General features: G+C 49.7%; 1 protein-coding gene across 1 annotated transcript; it reads right to left on the bottom strand.

Moving 5' to 3' along the window:
- Nucleotides 1–158: 158 nt before the first annotated feature.
- LOC121047198 (solute carrier organic anion transporter family member 4A1-like) lies at nt 159–20,829 on the bottom strand. The gene is made up of 9 exons (XM_040502264.1): nt 20,439–20,829; nt 13,587–13,686; nt 11,713–11,834; nt 8,875–9,042; nt 8,287–8,376; nt 4,794–4,992; nt 3,355–3,514; nt 2,154–2,454; nt 159–475 (listed from the first exon to the last, which is right to left on the bottom strand). The coding sequence occupies exons 1-9, from the start codon at nt 20,827–20,829 to the stop codon at nt 159–161; spliced, it is 1,848 nt and encodes a 615-aa protein (XP_040358198.1).
- Between the last annotated feature and the right edge of the window lie 3,088 nt (nt 20,830–23,917).

Raw genomic sequence — 23,917 nt, forward strand, 5'->3', positions numbered from 1 at the left:
ATATTCCAGAAGATCACTATAGTTGTTTTTATTAGAAGTACGAATTAGAATCCGGATTAGGGGGGGGGGGTGACTTTGTCTATATATGAATTGGGTTTATCGTCATCTATAGCGGGGGCCAGCGGAGTTCTTTCCGGACGGATCCCGTTCCGCTCTTTTCACGGAGCAGGCGCCGACGTCCCGGACGAGTCGCTGGGCGTCCCGCGGGTGTCCTGCTGCGGCCTCTCGTCGGAGCTGACGATCGAGGCACAGAAGAAGAAGACGATGGAGGCGGACTTGACGCTGATCATGAACTGGAAGATGTTCATGCCCATCACGGCGTTCTCGTAGATGGCGCACGAGCCCCACCGGCCGCATCTGTCCTCCCACAGGAGACAGCTCGTGTCGATCAGGTACCCGAACAAGATAGGGCCCGGAATGGTGCCTGCACCCGAGCAGAGGAGGTATATACGACTGCACCGTTTTCGATTGGTCGCTAGAGAAACAACGAACTATTTTACTATAGAGTGCATTCACTTCCGCTCGTTCGCATTATGCCGCTGTCACACTGCTTAGACATTGTACAAAAGACAGTCTGTAGACATTAGTCTGAGGCCTTCCTTGTGTGACAGTCACAGACACTGTCTGCACCCATGTTCCAAGCATACATATGTAGGAAACACGCTTGTTACATGCCTGAGGCGCGCCCTCTGATAATTCTGTCGTCATCTCTGCAGCGGACATCGTGTCCTTTCTATGGTATATGAGCCGAGTGACTGCGGCTGCAGGCAGTGCGCCTACGGCAGCAAATCCTCTCCTATCGGCGGGGTTATCCCAAGCAGCACGGATTTTGGCCAAGCAATGGCCAATGTCTGGCGATGGTCTTTTGGCCAGTGGCCAGAGAGTGGCCATTCATTGGCCAATGCTTGGCCGATGGCTAATGGCCTTTGGCCAGTGGCCAGATAAAGGCCAGTCACCGGCCAGTCTCTGGCCACTGTCTGGCCACTTGGCGAAGGACCATTGCCAGCCATTGGCCAATGATTGGCCAACTCTATGCTGCTTGGGATGCCCGCTTCCGAGAGAACGCATGCGCATTGCGCGCCTTCGTTCTGCGCCGAGGAGGTGAAGGCCTCTGCCGCCGACGCATAACCGGATTCGCCAAGAAAGCAGAAACGCGGGTGTCTCCGCTGTCTCGAAGGCTGTCCACGACGATGTATGGCGAGCCGCAAATTGTGTTCTGGGTAGTTGGGCATGTGTAAATAAAAACCGTGGCGAGCATAAATGCCCTGCCAGTGTCACTTCAATGAAATTTTAGGCATAGCTGTTGACTCCGAAGACGGCTTTGATGTCAGCAGGGATAAAAAAAAAAAAAGAAAAAAAAAAAAAACCGGCAGGAGGCAAATAATGTTGTCTGTAATGTTGGTAAGACGGGCGACGCACCTGTGGGCTTTGCTTTGTCCCACTCTGCCCCAGAGTGCTTTGAAGGGTTTCATGCGTCGTGAGACATTTACGTTTAATTTCCAGTGCCACAAGATTTTGTTCAGTATTTTAATACAGAAGCAAAACATTAAAATAGCGCTAACCTACTTAAGTACAACTACAGTAATAATTTCATTACAAAAAAAAATATATACTGCGTAACACCAAAAATGAGATTACCTGACCAATGGAATGCGTGTTGTACTCAAAAGAGAAAAAACGTCCGTTCTGATATTTTATTTACTTTACACGCGATTCCGATGAACCTCCAAACATAGTAAACTTGTATTTTTATATGGTCATTATAATTTATGCATGAGAGAGAAACAGATTATAGTGAATACCATAGGCGTAGACTTCGGGGGGGGGGCAAACCCCCCCCCCCCCCCCCTCCTCCCGGACATGGGCCATGATCCTTACCGAGACGCTGTTTACGTGCCATGTAATGAGCTTCTAGCAGTGGCATGTAAACAAAATAACGCCCACGTTGTCTTTATTGACAAAATACATGGGAAATGGAATCCCAGCGTGCTTTTGTTAGCTTCAATCTCCAGTTCTGCCGAAAAGGTACCGCGCAGCACCCCCCCCCCCCCCCCGGAAAACTTTACAGCCTGCCCCCCCCCCCCCCCCCCCGAGAAAATGGAAAGTCTACGCCGCTAGTGAATACTACGGATGATAAAGACAAGAGCACCCACCCAGCAGTCTGATGAAGACGTAGTTAATGCCTATTCCCGTGGACTTGATGTCTTCCTCGAGGCTCCTGAGCATGGCAGTCAGAGCGGGCACGATTAGCAGAAAGGTGAAGAAGAGGGCGATGAAGATGGCCGCCGCGTAGACGAAGATGAGGCCGCAGTCGGCGATGCACGGGTCTCGCTTCGCCATGTAGTACGTGGGCGGCTGGTCGTCGTCGAAGCTCGCTTGCACCGTGGGACCGTTGATGCACGTGCAATGCTCGTAGGTCTGCGTCGCCGTGACAGAAATACACGTCGTCATGCCCTGTGCTTCGCGGGATCACGTAAAGAGAAATCTAACTCCCAAAATTCGTTTTTGTTGTTGTTAAGTGCTTGGATGGCTAGACAGGGCGCGCATATGTTCTTTTTGCCAAGAAGGTTTTTCCTATTTTTCCAACCCCGATAACAGTTTCGTGCGGTAGCACTGTGCTTCGGCAGTCATGCTCGGTACGAAACATTCCAAAACCCCGGCCCGTTTTTATTTTCTGCCTAGCTAGGGCCCAAACGCCATTTTAATGTTGGCGTACCTAATTCTAGAACTAACTCGTACTTTTGACTTCTTTGTTCCCCCAAAACTAGCTTAGACTGGAACCGACTTCCTTCGACAGTCGTCTCCCTTTTCACCGTTCCTTCTTCCTGCAAATCTGCAGTTTGTGAACAGTTGTAACCGCTGTTTGTACATGTTTTTGAAATGTTGTTTCACCCATTCTTCTTTGTAACGTCTGACATCCCAGAGGGTTTATAAATAAATAGAGACAAATAAGGCAGATAGATAATATATATATATATATATATATATATATATATATAATATTATATATATATATTATATATATATATATATATATATATATATATATATATATATATATATATATATATATATATATTTATATATATATATAAGGTGGATAAATGTACAAAAAGATAAGATAGTGAGATGTAGGTATAGATACAAATAAATATATAATATAAATGAATTAAATGAATGAACTGCGATTACTGATATTTTTCATAGAGAAGGTAGTGTATATGCACTTTAGTTCTAGCAAGCCGTAATGTGAACGACATTACTTTTGTGCCCACTGGAAAAAAAAGAACGGCTCTGCAGTGAACGTCGCCAAGAGCCCATCTTTTGTTTCTAAACGTGGGGCGAACGCCTCACCTGGGTGTGCGGCAGGTGCTTCACTGTGGAGCAGCCGGCCACGCACGGGGAGTGATAAGTGAGATTGTCCGTGCCGCACACCGGATCGTACAGCGCGTCGGAGCAGTTGCAGTGGGCGTTGCACGGTTCTTCCAGGTCCTTGGCCGTTAGCCGTGCAGACCTGCAAAGCACGCAGCACACGTTAAGGCCATAGTTAGTGCACGACTATAGTTTCGACCGCTTGTGACTATACTCACGACGAAATAATACACCGACACACTGGCGCCGTTCACCGGGTAGTCCTGGAGCACAGTTCCAAGCTGCTTTCTGCGCAGTATACTCTGTTCACCCTTAAGCTGATACTGTAGCCAAAGCAACAAGAGCGAGCTAGCCCGCGCTTCTCACATCGATTTGAGGTATGTGAAAGATTGCACCTATGCACTATGTATTAGAAATGGTCGCTTTTAACTGGGATTCCGTGCCTTCGGATAAATCCGAAAGACGCTCGCCGATACATTTTCCATCAATTCAACTTTATCCGAAAAACTCAAAATTTCGTACTCACAACGACAAAAAAGAAGAGAAAACAGTAAAAAAAAGAAAAAAAAAAGAAAAGAAAAAGACGGTGTTTTAGAAATAAACTTTAGAAAAGTACAAGGTCCGTGGTCCTGAGGAATTGCCGCTTCAGTTTCCTTTCAAATCTCGAAATACTGACAAAAGGGGTTTGCCTGTTAGCTTCGGGTCAACGGGTCGTACCAGAGTTTTATTTATTGTGTTTTTGCATTTTAAAAATAGTGAAAACAGTAAAATAGAGTCAAAATTTTAGAGACTTGTCAATCTAACAAAAAATCAACTTCGATAAAGCCATAATTTTCAGCGAAAAATGAACTAAAAAAATCACCCTCCGAATTTTACGAGAAATAAACTCAGAAACACGGAATGCTACTTATTATAATGCCAGAATTATTTCAAGCCCACAGGAAATGTAAGATGCTTAAAATACAACGAAATATATTTCCTAGTTTTTCAAGATGGCCCATGGACCGTGTCCCGTGGTTACGAGACGAGTCTCGGTAATAAATCATTTTTAAAACATCATCAAGCAACATTGGTGGTCGCCAAAAGGTGGCGAAACTTCTGTTGAGGAAGGCAAGGAACGAAATCACTTTTTTTTTTTGTTTGTTTCTAGGTTAGGTGGCGCAAGGTACCGCTCGTTTTTAAAGGGTACAGCCGTTAGCATCCATTCATTCATGTATTGGAAACTAAGCGCGTGATTGGATCAGAGTCCTTGCCGAACGGTGACGCGGCACTCATGCCCAGTATACTGTATACATGCTCTAGAGTGCTTGGCCATGGAGACAATACGGCATGGCACGCGCGTTTGAAAAGGGTCAATTCTTAGGCGGAATGTCGAGACTGGCGTCGAATCACATCTCGAAGTGCTGTTCTGGCGTACTCACTTATGGCGTAGGGCTGTCAGGGTGGTCGCGGCGTGCTGAGTGCTCTGGCAGCTATGCATGAAGACGAAGATGGTGAACCAGGGCACGAGTGACAGTATGGCACAAAAGCGGACAATCGTCGAAGACTTCACGGGGAGCCTGGCGATGATGTAGCCGCCGAGAAGGGCACCACCGCAAGCACTCGGGACAGACACCGCCCCTGCCGCCGCCAAAGAACACCGTGACCACTTCACATATGGAAGACATATACTATATAGGGAGAGTGGCTGTTTGGGCTATAGTTGGATGGTCGTTTCATAAAACTTGTGCGTGCGAAGCAAAGACGAGGACGAAGGGAGGACAGGACACAAACGAGGTGCAACTTCCAACTCCCGAATAAGCCGCTGCTTGCTTTTCATTCAGCCCACTAAAAGCTGGTCAAGGGAAGTATTGTTACCCTCTGTTTTACCAATGCACTAAAAAAACTCCCGTGAGTATTTGACCTCAGCTGGTTTTGAGCAGCAGGTAATGCGGTTGGCCACAGCTGGGTACTCCAAGCACATTCTTTTTTGCGGTTGCTGAAAGTTTTCTAGAAAAACACTGTCTCGAAGTGAACAGTGGGAGCCAGCAGGCCAGACAGAAAAAAAAATTTGTGATACCGCAAATTTTCCGAGTTATACCGCACAATTCGAAGTAAATAGCAATACGGTCAAACGTAAAGGTAGTGCTTTCCGCGCCCAATAAGCTCATAAACCTATACAAACTAACAGAGCCTGACGGGCCTGCAAAACACGGATGTGAAGAGAAGCACCGGAAAAAATTTGTCGACTGCACAAATTTATGTCGCATTCCGCCGTCCTGTGGCAGGCAGTACGTCGGGGAGACGGGGCGCTGCATAAATGATAGGCTTCGTGAAAACTGTAACAACGTGCAAAGCCACAGCGGCGGATATCTTGACATACGTGCAGGGCATGCGGCTGTGCCCCACTGTTTAATAGATGCGTTAAAATTGGAAAAAAAAGTCAAACTACGATATGACACGTGAAAACGTTGAATCTGAACGGCATTGATTGCTTAGGCGATACGTGCGTGGTTATGCCATCGATAGGCGCTATTTGAAAAGGAACTTGGTTTGCGGAGAACGAGATAATACTGTACCCTGCGCATGCTCTGTGATAGTTTTTTTGTGTTGTGTTTCGTGACGAGGGTTGACTACAAATACCAGGACATGTTTCAATAAAAATAGTAAGGTTCACCTTATTTGCGTCCCTTCGTTATCGTGTTTGCAGCGCACGCACAAGTTTTATGCAAATATACATGGCTTGCACATGATGTCATCACACCATGCTGTCGTCAATGTTCATGCAAAGAAAATCAAATCCGGTAGTCTGCAGTGTGTACTGAAGTAGTTACTTGGCACCACGATGGTCGATGAACTGATATCAGTGCAAGCCACGTATAGACGTTATGAAGCGTGGTGCAAGGTGATAAAAACAACAGACACAAGGTAGAGGACACACACACAAAGGCGCCACTCACAACTATATTTGAAAAGTTCAGAAAAGAAAAATACATATCTCGTTACCTTCATCACGTCCACGCATGCTCTTGCTCTTGGCCATGGGATACAGGCTTTATCTCCCATTCGCAAAAAACCTATAAAAATCTTATCTCAGCATTGTACAGTGAAATAGATGACTTGACACCGCAAGGCATGCCAGGCAGTATGTTGATTGCGTCACCGGGGTGGGATATGAAATTCCCCTTACCTGTGGAAAGTCTTACGTAGGACAAACCGTAGCATGTGTGAATTAGCAACCAAGGGAGCACGCGTAAAATTTATAGACCAATGATGGGGCACATTTGCCTGAACACTGCAGAAAATGTAAGTGTAAGCCGCGTCTTTCTGAGACAAGACACAACGATCCTGGGTGAGGGAAGTGCCAAAAAGCGCGCAAGTTAATGGAAGCATTCTTTATCAAGAATGAGGAACACAGTGCGTGACACATCTATTGCAATGTGTAAGACTGAGATAAAATTTTATTTGAAGTTTTTTTTTTTTTTTTTTTTTTTTTGTGAATGGGATAAAGGGTGTATTCCCCGACCAAGCACATCCGTGGACGGGATCAAGGTGACGAGATATGTATTTCTTAGTGAAAATACTAAGTGCGCAGGCGAGCTGGTGGTTGCTAATCATGTCGTTTAACACATGAGACTGTGGTGCACAAAAGAAAAAAAAAACACTTTTAGTTGAAGGAGCAGACACAGAAGGGAACGTCTCAATATTGTTTGGATGCGGTCACTGGCCCGGTGTAGTTCTTCAATCTTTTTGGTGGCACCTTGTCGGTATGATTTGTTAATCCATTTTTTTGCACTCCATGGAAATCTCGATGCTGACAAGTGTTTGAAGAAATCCGAATCCACATAGCGCTTTCTGAAACTGATGCCAAAGAAAGCAACCTCTGCTTTCAGTTCCGCCAGATGCCATCCCATGGGTTGGCGAATACTGTAAATGCTTGAAGGAGTAGCGTGGTTGGCAGGGGAATAGCGGTGGTCAAGGAACAGCGGTTGGCCCGGGAACAGCGTTTCTTTTTTTTTTCCTGACTTTTGAAATATAGCTGTGAGTGGCGACTGTGTGTGCGTGCCTTCTTTATTGTGTCCGTTGCTTTTAGCGTCTTGCACCATACTTTATAACGTTCACCAACGAGCCCAATTGCGAGTTCTAGACGTATAGACGTTTGCAAGTACGGCCCCTGGGCGCCGCCATCTTTCTACTGGTGTGTGAAGATTGTCTGATAGTCAAGCCTTATTGGTAAGGTGAGCAAACGGCTGACAGATTGGCGCCAAACAAAGCGTTTTCAATCCACGGTGGCCAGACTAGCCGTTGAAGCGCGGCTACTTGGGGACGCCGGTATATGAAAGGGCGTCTGAAAAGTTTAGGTGGCAATTACAAAATACAATCGCGGACAACATGAGCTTGAAGAGCACGCCATGGTTCTTTAGCGTAATTTCCAGTATGGTAGAAACTAAAGTTCACATTAGGGTTCGAGCGACATTGAGTTGGGAGGTACACGCAGCCACCCTATATGGTGCCGACTATGCGCAGCCCAGGCTTCATTAAAGAGGCGCGCTGGTGTTGACTTTGGATGTGCTGTACTACGAATATTGCAACAGCTCGACTCTTTCTGTCAATGCAGCGACTGAACCACAACACGAATATGCGTCAAAATATTAATTGCAACCGAGTCCAAGTTATTGTCGTAACGTCAGCATCGCGATATCCACGACTGCGTCAGCAAGTTTTGAGAAAGATACAAGACGAAATTATGGCGCTTCTGTCCTTGGTTGCTCCGGGACAAAGGTACCTCTAGCTCACTGGCGTTGCTTGCGTAATATGCATGACCCGCCAACGTTTCATGGACTGTCTATGAAGTGAAGTGAACTGTAGGTACGTATTGCTGCGACAATATTTGACGAAATATATAATTGATACAAAAATCAAGTCCGATCATACCTAAGAGTCCCGAGGCTTGCGTTGACGAAAGACCGAACATAGTGATGAATATCTTCGTGGCGAACCCCGTAAGTCCTGAAGCGATCATTGCTGAAATTGACACTTTTCTTTTAGAATCTCGTCCCAAAAACAATAAATAGAATCAACTGACAACGAAAGCAGCAAACACTGATACAGCCCGACGGTTGAGGAATTCTTTCTTTTTTAAACCAGTTGTTTACATGCGACAGCACCACACTAACCATTCTTCATACTCCAAAAACTATACTTCATCCAAGATAACAAAGCCCGTAATGAAAATTTACTCCATTATCTTGTTAAGAATTCCTACGTATTGTTTCTAGAAACCGGCACTTGTGTACGACATCCAGGTGCAGTTCTATACGTATCAGGTTGAGAGGAGAATCCTGAAAAACGCGTGACGTCAGTCCTGGAGTTGACCTCAGTTCAACATTTGAATATTTTAACCTCCAATGCATGGTTTATTTTAATTTTTTTTTCAGCTGCTTAGAATTCGGATTTTTACGGATGATTTCTGATTATGGCTCTTGTTTTCCGTTCGGCGAATGGTGGAGAAGACACGCGTACTTTCCGAGGCCGCGGCGAGGGTGAGGCAGACGTAGGTGCCGTTGCAGAACAGCCTCTTGATATGGTTCACGAAGCTCCTCTTTGTCGGAGCAGAGAAGCGACCCCGGGAATCGGTGTTCTTTTGGTTCCCGCCCCCGGCGTCGGTCGGAGCATTCCTCTCTGTCTCGGCTACGGGAGCAAGACACACGGAGTCAAACCTTAATTCCAAGCTTCGCCGAAAAATAAAGTGGAACGTTAACAGTTAGGAAAAAGCTAAAAAAAAAAGAAGTTTGCCTGTTGGATTTCTAACACTCTCGACAATTGAAAAAAAAAAAAGAGACAGGCAAAACTTGTTTTTTATATGGCCAATTAAATTATAACTGAAATACAAATAAGGTCACGATTCGTCTCGGAAACCAAGTATTTATGTCAAAAAAGATATATGACAAAAACAAATTCCTCACAAAAAAGAAAAAAGAAAGCAATATCTCCATGTACACCTCATTAAACATATAAACATGCGCTCTCAAAAAATAAAATGGAAGTGACACGTCTTCCTCCACGTTGAATCTTTGCGGGAAGTGATAGCCTGCACATGAGAACTGTCGAGACAATATGCAACACGTTCCATAGTGTCGCAATGTAACAGTTACTTCCACCGCGCAGTTATGACGAGAGAGACCGTGCGGCATTTTGCCTCCATCACCGCTGTAGCATATGTAGCTGCGCCATCCCCTATATAGTGACGCCGATTGTACAAGTTAGAAAGTGAACAGCTTTCGTAGAAGTGCGTCATTCATTTCTGGTGTGCGGGTCAAGATTAGCAATATAATTTATATTTGCATAAATGCAAAGTGTGCCGGCAAAAACAATGCGCTACACTCATTATTTGCACTCTGGGGGAGGAAAATAACCGGAAAGATCCATATGAACTTTTACCATGTCCTGAATCACAACCCGCTTCAATCTTTTAAGCTACCAGCTAAGTTGGCTGTATACAATGCCCCTATTAGCCCCGTGCGCGACCGAAAGCGTCGCTGTGCATGTCGGCCTTCCAAGATTGGCCGAACGCTGACTATGACGTAGGAAAGGGGATTTATCATCGACGAAAATAAGAGGAATGAAAGAACTTTAATTTTGAGGGTGTTGGCAGTGTTCCTTTGAGAGCGCAATGATTTCAGGCTTCCACCATGCTATTTACAAACACCATCGAACTTGTTTTTTGCAAGGTAATGATGTCACAAGGGGGAACCATAGGAGGGCGCCACCAAAACATCTCGCCGCTAATACTCCGTTTCTTGGTTGGTATACAACGCTGTCAAAGCTGTAGGGCCTATTCACTGGACGCCATATTTGAGTGCGCTGTTTAGAGCGCATGTTTAGAACGAGCCCCAGGGATCCTGGGTTCGAGCCCCACCCCTGCCCGTTTCGATCTGGATGAGCATCGTACCGGCGTGCGGTCGTGTATCACTACTGCGTGATGCACGTTAAAGACCCCAGGCTAGCGGCTGTACCACACTGGCTAAATTTCTCATCTACAGCTGGGAGACTCGTCGCCCCTGTGAGGCAGACCAAGTTCTAGGCTGTATAAACACACACACAACCCAATTATTTAGAACGAGCTAACATTAATAGGCTGCTAAGACCGGCAATCTTGATGGTGTGCAATGCACGTTGCAAAAGAACCGTAGAAGCTCGCCGTCAGCACGCGCTTTAGGAGTCGCGCACACAGCTATGGCCGCCAGTGAATGCTCCCTATACATGTTTGCAAGTTCGGCTTAAGGGCGCTGCCATCTTGCTCGGCTGCGGTGCGCTCACGAAGCCTTCCTAAGGCGTCGCAATCGGATTATGGCTGCGCCCAAGCGCAGCCCATTAGCAAGATGGCGGCGCCCTGAGACCAGACTTGCAAACGCGTATAGACCTTTCCAAGAAAGGGATCCTGGTCGGTTCGTTTCTCTGTTCGTACATATGGCGCATGATTTGCTCGCTTTGCGAAACGACGAAAATGCGCGTGCTGGGCTGAGGAAATCGCACGCTGGGCTGAGGACTTGCAGATATTGGAATAGTGTGTATACTGGCGCGAGAACGTGGCTTCATCTATGATTTCGTTCGAGCGAGAACGCGTGCAATAGATCAATCTCACTAAGCGTTCGGCGCATGCGTGACGCCGCCGTAATTTTATCATAGCCTCCTCTATACTGAAAAAGCCTGGCAGATCGCCACGAGAAGCGGCCGCCGAAATTGAAAAGGTAGAGCGGCAGACAACGGATGTGAGGAGAACCACGTGACGGGCGCCCCGCTGCGGCGAGACCCCGAAACACACTTCTCCCGAGCGATGGAATGTCCGCTTGTGCTCCTCGCGTTTCTCACGCTACTACTTCTTTTTTAGTCAGGTTTGAAAACCATGCTTCAGGTCGTCGCCGCTGCAAAAGATGTGTGCTGACGTCCAGGTTTCCCGAAAAATGCTCTGTGCTACCAGATCCTCGCCCTCCAAATCTGCGACCGGGCACTCTATGGTTCTGTCGTCAAACTGCCAGGCTTTGTGAGTACGGAGGAGGCTATGCTTTAGTTCACAGGAGGCGAACGGCAGTGCACGTGAGGGCTCGGGCTGTCTCGTGCTCTACACGCACAGAGCTCCAGCGGGGTTGTCGCACGTGCAGAAAGACTAAAGTTCCCTCGATCCATTGCAGCAGCGGTGGAGATCAAACCCCATGCTCCATGGTCGTACCAGCAGCCTTGACAGCGTTGCATACTAAGTATGAAACAGAATACAACCCCCCCCCCCCCGCCCCCCCCCCCGTAGACTACACCAACATTCGTTCTGCTAGCGATGAACAAGCCGATTAGGCGGCAGCGTACCGGGTAACGCCTTGGGAAAGCTGGCAACGGGAAGCGCTGTCACAAACGCCACGATGGAAGCGCCGAAGAAACCCAACCACCAGGCGCCGATCCAACCACTGCTCACCGTGGAAATGCCAAGTCTGCAGACGTGAACGTCGGCGAAGCAAAATGTTGCAAAGCAGACAAATTCATAACGGCAGCGACTTTGCAGAAGCGCAAGTCAGGTATAAGAACCGTGGGGCCGTGGCTTTTTTTGAAAGTGACCGAGCAAACCCAACGCCTCCTATGGAGCATTTTGGCGAAGCCGAGAGTGGCGACAAAAGGACAAGGACGGAAACTCAACCTCCAGTCTCGGGTTTACCAAAATGCTCAATATTCACTAGCTATACCTGCACCCTCAGCATTCCTTCATGCCTCCTATGCGGAGCGCAAGATCGTCTGCTTCGTTTGCAGGGATTGTGGTGACGTCAGAACGCCGAGCTCTGATTGGCTCTGATTGAAGGGTAGTGGGTAGATCTCAAGGAACCTTGCCAGAGCCGTGTATGGAGAGAGTTTGGTCAATAGGAGGCGCGGGCAGAGCCAGGCCGTGCACCAGACGCAGAAAAAGGGCTTGTCATGCTCTTGGCCAGCCAGAAGCTGAAAATAATCTCCTAGCGGTGGTAGCAAAAACATTTTTAATCATTGGTTAATGGTGTTAATAAGCGCGTAAGAGTTAAATGCAGTAACCCTTCCTGGTTGAAAATAGGGTGCATGTGATGTTTCGATTGTGATTATGCAGAAAGATGTAAGAAACGAATGTGGCCGCTTGAACTCTGTTTTGCTCGGACAGAGTATGACCGCTCGGACGGCAGATTCCCGGTCCTCGGCGCTTGGCATACGGATTATGTCGATCGTTTCGCTAGTTGCGCTTTCCCACCATGATCTTGGATGACCGTGATTGAATGGTGTGCACCATATTTTCAGTCGCCGAGAGTTACTTCGATGCACTTATTAATTTCGATTCTCGTGACCACCACCAGGGTATTACCTCCGGCTCCTGGTTGGCCACATCCGAATTTGTAAATACGCCGTGGAACACGCCCAGCCCGCTTTCGACCAATGGCGCCTTTTCATTTGTCTCATATACTTCCCAATGAATGGCCAAACTCTCTACATATACGGCTGTACAGCTTGCTTTGAAGTCTACCCACTATCCTACAAGCAAAGCCAATCAGAACTTGTTTTCTTTAAACCGGTATACATTGTTTCAGGGGTAATCGTGGGTGCATCAGATATGTTCGTAAATGGCGGCTAATATTGGGTAAGGTCAAGTGACTACAAAGTAGCTTCTTATATTCTCGCTGACGAACTATTCAACACAATAAACCTATAAGGCAATTTTATTGTAGCGGTCTTATAGCCACCATTACATCACTTAGAGATATAACCAGATGACGTCTCGAAAGAAGATAGCGCGTTTTCATATGAAGACACGCTATTGTTTTTGTTAGAGTGAGCGAGAAGTAGATATGCTGCGGGAAAGCCGCCCCCCAACAAACGGAGCGATGCGTTGTCTGCTCGCATTTCTGGTGAGAGTAGAATATACCTCCCAGTATTTCTTATGAGTTGACAAAGAATCAGTTTGTTGTAGATATTTAACAAAACCAAAGTTGAGCAATATACTCTGCTTAGAAGTCGGGAGTTGTAGGTTCCCAGAGAATGTACTTCAAGTGAAGTACACGTTTTCTAAACCTACATAGGTGTACTTTAAGTAAAATGTACTTATTGCTAAGTACTTCGCATGCTGTCTTCCACAGCGAGCGTTGCCGGTGCCTTGTGTGAAAAACATGTTGTGTTCGTAATGAGAACGTGGAGGAGAGAGGAGACGAGTTGTCCAAACATGGAGGGCTTACCGGTTGGAGTCCACGTTGAGGTCGGTGTAAATGGATAGAAAATATCCACCGAGAAGAAAACCCATTGCAGGCCCCAGGACAGACGTGGCGTAGAAGATGCCTGGTAGAAATACGCGCGTTTTAATTGTATTTGTATAAACATCGAGCGCGAGCAATATTGCTTTTACTGGTAGTCACTTTTACACAAAGTTCGCCTGCAAGTAGCCGCAGTGTTGAGCGAATAGTATGAGGATCGGAGAGCGCTAAAAATTGCATAGAGCCATAGACCAACAACCCTCTTACCTTAACCTCCCACTCATCAGAACTCCCTTTCATTTACTATATATTTCTGTGACCAATAATCAGGTGGCGTCCTGAAAAAGCTGAGTCTCTTAGCGAAACTTCAACCGCCACTCTGAGGAGCCCAAGATATTTTTTCATTACATAGAATATACAAATAAAATTACTTCCTATGTTCTGTGTCAATTTTATCGACCTTCTCTTTATCCCCCCATGTTCGCCTTCGTATTTTTACCACCGTAAGCAATCTTTCGCTAAGTTCACAAACATGTTTTTATGGCCTTTTGACGATGGATCGGCCTAAGAAATTAAGCCTGGATCCATTTGACATAACCACAAGAAGTGTTTCTCGTTCATTTGTTGGTATGTACACTCGTCACATCAAGAAAAAAAGAAAGTCTTGCACATTGCTCATGCGTGTGGCGAAGTAGTTCTTCCAAGATTTGGTTGTCGAAGGGAGAAACGATGGTATTCTGAGTTTGAAACGTGCAGCTAGCTCCTGAGCAAATATCATAAAGTTAATCTAAGATGCCCCCTATATATTGTCACGGGTGGTGACGAATAAGCAAGAAATAAACAGAAATAAATAAACGTTTAATGTGGCGAACTTGTGCCAAAAATAAAGAAGGAAACAGAAGAAAGCAGAGCGTCGCGGGCGTCGAAGTCGGCGTGTCAGCAGAGTCGAACGCTGGGGCGGAAACTGACTCGACAAGGTCGCGGGCGGCCTCTTATCTAGAGTGCGTCGCTATCTCGAAGATTCGGCGAAAGCGGCTCGAGCGTCGCGTGATCGGGCGAGAATGAACACGCACTTTCTAGAAAACAAAAGCAGGAATAAATGATAGAAGTTACATGCGGTACATGAATAAACGAGAACTTTCTGGAGGTCCGTGACTGAGCGTTGCTTTCTCAGCCCTGGGCGCGGCATTATCCCCCCCTTTAAAAGTGCATCGTCCCGATGCAGCACAAAAACGGAAAACAAAAAAACAAAAGGACAGCAGAATTGCTAGCCGGAGTTCACAGTCCACAGTTCACTCGTCGACGAGAGTGGAGAGTCCTATCGTTCGTAATACGGCTTCAGCCGGACGACGTGCACTACCTCGGGTCGCGGCTGACGTCTTGCAGATGGGCGGGTTCCGTCGGGAAGGACTTCGTAGTTTAAGTCCCCGAGACGGCGAAGCACCTTGTAGGGTCCAAAGTAGCGCTTGAGAAGCTTCTCGCTGAGACCGCGGCGCCGTATTGGTGTCCACACCCATACCCGGTCTCCGGGTTGATAGTGGGCGTCACGCCGGCGAAGATTGTATCGGCCGGCGTCGACATGTTGCTGGTCTTGAATTCGTAGTCTTGCCAGTTGGCGGACCTCTTCTGCCCGTTGAGCAACCACCTGGGCGTCATCGCTTCCGTCGTCGACTGGATCGTGCGGCAACATAGAGTCTAGCATAGTCGTCACCTTCCGGCCATACACCAGCTGGAAGGGCGTCACTCTTGTGGTCTCTTGTACGGCCGTATTGTAGGCAAATGTGACGTATGGCAATACCTCGTCCCATGTCTTGTGCTCCACGTCGACGTACATGGAGATCATGTCGGCGATGGTCTTGTTGAGCCGCTCCGTCAACCCGTTTGTCTGCGGATGGTATGCAGTTGTCCGACGGTGGTCCGTCTGGCTTAGACGAAGGATATCCTGGGTTAACTGCGCCATGAACGATGACCCTCGGTCTGTGATCAGGACTTCGGGGGCGCCATGCCGGAGGACGATGGACTCGATGAAGAGCTTCGCGACTTCGACAGCAGTCCCCGAAGGAAGGGCTTTCGCCTCGGCGTAACGCGTAAGATAATCTGTGGCGACGATTATCCAGCGGTTTCCCAGGGTCGACGGTGGAAAAGGGCCCAGCAAATCCATTCCAATTTGCTGGAACGGTTTGGTTGGAGGGGGAATCGGCTGAAGGCGACCTGCTGGCTTTGACGGCGGTTTCTTGCGTCGCTGGCACTCATGGCACGATCGCGTGTAGAGATGGACGGTTTTCGGCAGCTTGGGCCAGTAGTATTTTTCACGTATTCGGGCTAGTGTTCGGCTGTAACCGAGGTGTCCTGAAGTTGGGTCGTCGTGGCAGGCTTGAAGAATCTCTTCTCGAAGGCTGGTGGGGACTACCAGAAGCCACGACGAATTACTGGTTCCAAAATTTTTCTTATAAAGTACACCTCTTCGAATAGCGAAGGTCGGCAGGACTCGTGAAAAGACACGAGAAACGGTACTTCCTCGTCCTTCTAGATGCTCAATCAGGGCGCGGAGCTCCGGATCGTCTCGTTGAAGTCCTGCCATGTCGTTGGTGTCCACGGCACCTAGGAAACACTCGTCATCATCCACGTCGGTACAGTCTGGCGTTTCGACGGGGGCTCTGGACAAGCAGTCGGCGTCGCTATGTTTCCGTCCTGACTTGTAGACTACGGTCATGTCAAATTCTTGCAGTCGAAGACTCCATCGAGCCAGGCGTCCTGAAGGGTCTTTGAGGTTTGCAAGCCAACAGAGCGAGTGGTGGTCTGTGACCACCCGGAACGGGTTCCCGTATATGTACGGACGAAACTTTGTGATCGCCCATACAACCGCGAGACATTCTTTTTCCGTCGTGGAGTAATTTTTCTCCGCTTTTGACAGTGTCCGACTTGCGTAGGCAATAACTCGCTCCGTGCCTTCCTGTAGCTGTACCAATACCGCACCAAGGCCGGAGTTACTTGCGTCCGTGTGAATTTCGGTTTCGGCGTGCTGGTCGAAATGTCCGAGGATCGGAGGTGTCTGAAGTCTTTGTTTCAGTTCGTCGAAAGCCCGTTCTTGTTCTTCTGCCCAGTGAAACTTCACGGCGTCTTTCGTAAGATGTGTGAGGGGCGCCGAAATTTTTGCGAAATCTTGAACGAAGCGCCTGTAGTACGCGCACAGCCCCAGGAATCTGCGGATGGCCTTCTTGTCCGATGGTCGAGGGAATTCGGCTACGGCGGATGTCTTCGCGGGGTCAGGGCGTACTCCTTCGCTACTAACGACATGACCAAGGAACTTAAGTTCGGCGCAGGCGAAGCGGCACTTCGTTGGCTTGAGTGTGAGCCCTGCGGTCTTGATGGCTTGGAGCACGGCCCTAAGCCGTTTCAAGTGCTCGTCGAAGTCGTGCGAAAAAACGACGACGTCATCCAGGTAAACGAGGCAGCTCTGCCACTTCAGTCCCGTTAGTACAGTATCCATGACCCGCTGGAAAGTCGCCGGCGCCGTACAGAGTCCGAAGGGCATCACCTTGAACTCGTAAAGTCCATCGGGCGTGACAAAGGCAGTCTTCTCGCGGTCCCGTTCATCGACCTCAATCTGCCAGTAGCCACTCTTCAAGTCCATCGACGAAAAGTACCGGGTGTGGCGTAAACGGTCGAGGGTGTCATCTATGCGGGGAAGCGGATAGACATCTTTCTTTGTAACAGCGTTCAGCCGCCTGTAGTCCACGCAGAACCTAAGGGTTCCGTCTTTCTTCTTCACCAGCACGACTGGAGATGCCCACGGACTGCTTGAAGGCTGAATAATATCGTCGTCAAGCATTTCTTGAACTTGTTTCTGGATGGTTTCCCTCTCCTTCACCGAAACTCGGTACGGCGACTGATGAATAGGGGGCACGTCATCGTCAGTAACAATTCGATGCTTCGCAACCGCTGTTTGGCGTAGCCTTGACGATGTGGCGAAGCACTCACTGAACTCAGCGAGAACGTCAGTCAGCTGTCGTCGTTGTGGGCCTGGGAGGGATGGGTCGATGTCGAGCTTTGACGGCGTGGTTCCCTTGTGGTGCGTCGGAGAGGGGTCTTCTGAGATCACGGCGATGGCGGCCGAGTCCTGAATTTCCTCGACGTAGCCCACAGCTGTACCCTTTGTAAGGTGCTGCGACTCTTGCCGGAAGTTGGTGACAAGGGCTACGGTACGCCCGTCCTGGAGCTCGGTTACGCCTCTTGCAATACCAATCCCTCGTCCAAGGAGAAGTTGGACGCTTCCTTCCAACAGTGCTATCCCGCAGGTGGCTTCGTCGGTCCCGACGGGGACAAAGACACTGGACAGCGGCGGCAGGTTTACGTGGCTGGTAAGGACTCGCACTGCAGCTAACGTCGCTTTGGGATCTTCCGCCGAGGGAACAGGTTTCCGAAGCGTCAGCTTGTTCTCCCCAAGGTCGATGATGGCGCCGTATTCACACAAAAAGTCCATTCCGAGAATGACGTCTCTCGAACAGTCTTGCAGAACGACGAATTTGACAGGCCACGTCTCACCGTGGATCTCGACGCGAGCAGTGCATCTCCCGACCGGTGTGATGAGGTGCCCTCCGGCGGTTCGTATCTGAGGTCCATCCCACGGCGTCGTGACTTTTCGAAGGCGGCGGGAGAGCCTCCCACTCAAGACTGAGTAGTCTGCTCCAGTGTCCACGAGCGCTGATGCGTCGTGGCCGTCGATGATGACGTTTAGGTTATTGGACACCGTTGCAGGGGCGTGCTTTCGATCTCTGGTAGCGTTCGAGTGGGGGCCCTCCGACGTTCGTGGAGAATCTTGGCGTCGGCCGTCTTCGGCAACTCCACCTCCAGGGGTTGCCGCGCCTAGTTTCCCCGGCGAGGAGCGAGGGGCGACAGGCTTTCACGTCGGGGTCGGTGCATCGGTGAAGCTGGACGTCGTGGCGACGGCGACCGGAACTCTCGGCGGGACGTAGGCTCGGGGGACTGAGGTTGTCGCAGGTACTTGTCGATCTCCCGAGGGCGTTCACCATAACGGGGTCGCGGGTCGTTCGGGTGGAACCCGCGAAGCGGCAGTCGTCGGTATGGGCATCGGCGGTAGGTGTGGTCCGCTTTCCCGCAATGGAAGCACAGAGGGCGTCGGTCGGGCGTTCGCCACACGTCGGTCTTGCGGGGTGCGCGAGGCTCCGGGCAGGCGTACTGGACCTGGTCGTCGTGGCGTCGGTCGTGCTGCGGCGCAGGAGACTGACGTCGGGGCGGCGTGACATAGGTGCGGCGAGGCGGCGGTGGCCGTCGGGCCACTGCGGCGTAGGTCAGGGCGGGCTCTTCGGGTGGTGCTACGCAGGCAGGAGCCTCCGGTTGAATTGCTCGCTGGACTTCTTCGCGCACCACTTCGGCGATCGACAGCTCAGCCGGCTGGTTGGCAGCAGGCAGAAGCTTGCGGAGCTCCTCCCGGACGATGTCGTGGACGATTTCCCGAAGGCCGTCGACACCGGTGGCGTTCAGGTCTAGTCGGCAAGATGCGGCGGTTCGAGGAGCAGGCACGCCGGCGAGTCGATGGTAATGGCTTGCTCGGGCCGACAGCGCTCGCTCGATGTTAGTGGCTTCAGCCACAAAACCGTCGACGGTTGTCGGGGGATGGCGGATAAGGCCCCCAAAAATTTCAGCTTTCACGCCACGCATGAGGACGCGAAGCTTCTTCTCATCGGCCGCCTCCGGATCGGCTCGGGCACATAGGCGCATGACATCCTCTACGAAGCTGGTCACGCTTTCGTTGGGGCCCTGCACCCTTGTTTGGAGAAGGTCCTCCGCTCGCTGCCGACGGTGGTGGTTGAGGAACGTTCGCTTCAATTCCGCGGCGCAGGACTCCCACGTAGTGAAGGACGCTTCGTGGTTTTCAAACCAATGCCTCGCAGTTCCTTCAAGCGCGAAGTAGAGATTGTGGAGGCATTGTTCAGTCGTCCATCCGTTGTGGCGGGCTACACGTTCGTAGTGTTGCAGCCAGTCTTCAACGTCCTCGTGGACGTCTCCGTGGAAAGGCGTTGGAGTCCTGGGTGCGACCGGCAGGTACAGAACGGCAGAAGCGGCCGGGGTCTGCGCCTGGTTGGCCATCGTCGTCTTCGGGTTGGTCGTGGGTGGCAGAAGTCCGTGTTCCGGGGGTAGACCTCGGATGCGGCGACTTGACCGGGTCTCGATCTGGTCTTCGTCGGGTCCTCCGGAGCTGGGGTTTGGACTTGTACTGCGGGAACTTGGAGGGCTGCGCCGTACGGACATGTGAGTACCCCGCACCTCCACCAGAATGTCACGGGTGGTGACGAATAAGCAAGAAATAAACAGAAATAAATAAACGTTTAATGTGGCGAACTTGTGCCAAAAATAAAGAAGGAAACAGAAGAAAGCAGAGCGTCGCGGGCGTCGAAGTCGGCGTGTCAGCAGAGTCGAACGCTGGGGCGGAAACTGACTCGACAAGGTCGCGGGCGGCCTCTTATCTAGAGTGCGTCGCTATCTCGAAGATTCGGCGAAAGCGGCTCGAGCGTCGCGTGATCGGGCGAGAATGAACACGCACTTTCTAGAAAACAAAAGCAGGAATAAATGATAGAAGTTACATGCGGTACATGAATAAACGAGAACTTTCTGGAGGTCCGTGACTGAGCGTTGCTTTCTCAGCCCTGGGCGCGGCAATATATCCTAAATCAACAGATAAAGGGGAAATTTAGTAACGCTCCACGAAGAGCCCGACTTTATTTGTTTTACTATCGTTCTTGAGGTGAATACGATTAAGACGAAGCCCCCACAAACAAGTGTGCGTTTACACCTATCCCTACACGGCCTCCTCACCGATGTAGATGGAGGTGCGAGATGTCGGCGTGTTCTCGTCCAGGTAAGCGACGCCCAGCGTGTAGAAGGGCGACGAACCGACCCCGTGAAGCGCGTGCCCCACCATGAAGAAGTACTTGAAGCTGTTCAGGCCCATGCTGCCCACGCCGAACCCCGTGGAGGCGGTGCCGGCGCCCACGTCGTCGCAGACTCTTGGTCCGCCGATGGGGCAGATGTTAAGGCGCTCCTCACCGACCGCGATGTTGGGCGGGGCGAGGAAGTGGGGCGAGGCGAAGACTATGGAGCCCAGGGACAGGGTGAGTGCGCCCACGGCCAGGATGACCGGCTTGTGGCTCACGCCGCCGTGGTAGCTCACGGGGGTTACCATGATGCACGAGGCCACGTTGAACATGCTCTGCACCATCTGCCGCGACACGACGACGGATCGCCGGAGTTGTATATAACTTCGTTTCTCTTTAACGACCGAGTTACTGTGATCTCTTGCGACGCGAGAACGGATGGATGGATGGATGAATACGGCTGAGCCCTTTGGATCGGGCGGTAGCTTACGCCACCTAGCCATTTTGTTTTACCATTTAAGCTTAGAATATTTAAATGTGAAATCTATATTCACTCCGCAGTGCAAAGAAAGTGAGGCTATGAAACCCCCTTGCCATCAGTGGATAAGAAAATACCTAGTTTTCTCTTGATTTCTGCCACCATTCCCTTAATCTTTGCTTGGTAATCTCTACAGTCTTGAAATCCACTCCCTTCGCTGTCTCTAAAACCCAATGACTTTATTAAATCTATGTTGTCTTCGGTAGGCATAGGGTGAAGCCCTTTACAGTAGAGTATCAAGTGCTCAGCCGTCTCCTCCTCCTCTCCACAAGCAGTGCACACTGTATCAATTTCCTGGTACTTCACTCTGTATGTTCTGGTTCGCAGAACACCCGTTCTTGCCTCAAACAGCAATGAGCTTCCCCTAGAATTGTCATAAATGCTTTCTTTGGCAATAACTCTTTTGTTTAATCTATAGCTTTCCAGAGCCGTCTTTGTCTGCATTCCCTCTAGCCACCAATCTCTTTCTGTGGCCTTAACTTTCTTCTTAACTGAGACTTGCTCTTCCGTATCTTCGCTATAGCCCAAAAACTTTCCTCTTAATTTCCTAGTGCGCTGTCTCCACTTTGTGTCTACACTCCTCATGTATAAATAGCTGAAAACCTTTCGTGCCCATTGCTCCCCGTCCATTTGCCTCAACCTATCCTCAAATTCTACCTTGCTCACCGCTTCCCTGCTCTCAAACGATGCCCATCCCATGTCTCCTTGTACTCCCTGGTTTGGCGTTTTGCAATGTGCCCCAAAGGCAGTCTACCTACTCCGCGCTTATTTCTAGTCTCGCATGCACTTCGGATTTCATGCATAGCACTGCGTTTCCAAAGAACACACTAGAATGCCGGCGCCATCTATGAGGTGACCCTCGAACTCCATTTCACTAGAACCAAGATTTCTGCGGTATTTGCAAGATTCGTATTTTCTGGTCACCGTGCAACAACGAGCCAAGTAGGCTGCTTTGAAGTAGCTTTTTTGAGAGTAGCTTTTGGTTTCGCGAATAGTTTACCACTCCTCCTCGATGGGCTGTGCTAACGGTGGAATTGTGGCTCGAGGAATAGCAAAGGGAAGACGCGAAGTACGCAAAGTGACCTGGTTTCGGTTATCTCCGTTCAGCATCGTCAGCATCGAAGTGTTGACAACGATAAATCTGAGTGATTGCGTTCGAAACGCAAATTTTCGTACCTACGCGGGAAGCTGGCTTCGGCAATACATACAGTTCATAAAAAGCTCGTGTTATGTCTTTATTTGCTGCTCTCCTTGACTCGAAAGCAGTGACTCGTCTAAATGGGTGCGAAGCAGCTTACTGATTTTCTTGCGATAGCTGCTTGCAGGCACTGGGGGCCGCCAGTTGCCCCAGGTATTTGCCTGTTCGAAAACTACGCCAACTATTTTCGGTTGAATCGCGGTAGAGTTCTGTGTAAAGAGCGACAATAGATGAAGCGTTCTCGCTAAGCCTAATTGAGCTCGACTCGCTCGATTCGGGGCCACCACAATGAGATGCAGACGAGGGAGGACCTTTGCCCCTCTGATTTCAGGGCTGAAATTTTCTACCTTTCTGAAGGAACATAGGTTAGACGCTTTTTCTTTTTCTAAAAATGCAGCAAGCACTCATTACCTTCCGCAGCGCCATGGCTGCGCATATTACGAAGTGTTTTCAAAAGCAGAAACCTCACGTTCGAGGTGGAGCTACTACTAAGTTGTTAACCTTGCATCAACTATACATGGCGTGCCCGTTACGTCATTAAAACATGCTGATAATTATTCCTATTTGTTCATGCCGAGAAAAAAGAAATGAATTCAGTGGCGCGAAACATATGCTGCAGAATAAAACAGCAAGCGCAGAAAACTTAACCAAGGCGGCCTGCTTCGGTTGGCTACTCTGAATGGGGGGAGGGGATGGGGGAATGGAAGAGAAAGGAGAGAGAAAAGGCAGAGGTACGAGTCGCGTTATGTGGGTGGACATTTGTGCTACGCGAAAAACGTACTTTCAGTGTTTTTTATTTTTGTGCGATTTTTGATATTTTGACACTCTCCTGAGTGTGTACGCGCAGGATTCTGCACCCATAGTGTTAACGCGGGATTTAGCTATGCCGAAGAAAGTACGCACTCAGCAGTAAGGTCACCACAATGTTAGCTGATGTGACCTCAGTGCAAGTCATATATCCGCGCATTTTGCACATGCGTGCGAAATGCGCTGAAGAAAACCAAAGAAAGCACAAACTTATGGAGGGCAATGGTCATGCACGCACTCCCACTTCGACGCCGAGCATACGGAAGCGCTTCTCGATGGTCGGCGTGACGACGGACACGAGCCCGTTGACGACGAAGCCCTGCGTGAGGCCCAAGACGCAGAGGAAGAAGAGGTAGCAGCGCGGGGTGCGGTAGCGCTGCAGCCAGGCCGGGAAGATGCCCAGCAGGCCGCACAGCACGTCGTGGCCCTCGTGGCTCGTCTCCCAGGGACGGAAGCGCCGGGGCACGCGCACGTGGGGCAACGTGATCCCGTACGACGACACCGAGAAGTCGGACTTGACGTACGGATCGCCCCACATCTCGTATCCTCCTCCTCCTCCTCCTTCGTAGTTCTGCGCGCGCACAATGGTACAACACAGCGCTGAGATTCCGAGAGACAGTAGGTGGTATCCGTGGTGTCTAACGGCGGCCATAGCTGAGTTAATTTATGCCCAACGCCTGCCAATTATGAGTCTGGACTCCGTTTCACTTTAAGTTCGACCGCAGCCGGCGACGTGGTCAGATGGAACCGCCTGAGCAGCGCCAAAAGTGTATCATCATGGCGGTCGTGGATCGTGTGCGTTTGATAATAGCGACTTAACCAACCACGCACATTCAATGCGCCCCGTTCCTGCGCACTCGTTGTGCGTGATTCGTTT

The sequence above is a fragment of the Ixodes scapularis genome, unplaced genomic scaffold (genome assembly GCF_016920785.2).
Source record: "Ixodes scapularis isolate PalLabHiFi unplaced genomic scaffold, ASM1692078v2 PGA_scaffold7__128_contigs__length_106722199, whole genome shotgun sequence".
NCBI classification, from domain to species: domain Eukaryota; kingdom Metazoa; phylum Arthropoda; class Arachnida; order Ixodida; family Ixodidae; genus Ixodes; species Ixodes scapularis.

Bases quoted from the DNA above. Each gene is read 5' to 3' on its own strand.
- LOC121047198 (XM_040502264.1), bottom strand. From the start codon at position 20,829: ATGTTCAACGTGGCCTCGTGCATCATGGTAACCCCCGTGAGCTACCAC. The intron at 11,835-13,586 runs GTAAGCCCTCCA...TCACGTCTGCAG, and splicing joins CTCAACGTGGACTCCAACCG to ACTTGGCATTTCCACGGTGA. The intron at 476-2,153 runs GTGGGTGCTCTT...TTGTTTCTCTAG, and splicing joins CGTCTTCATCAGACTGCTGG to CGACCAATCGAAAACGGTGC.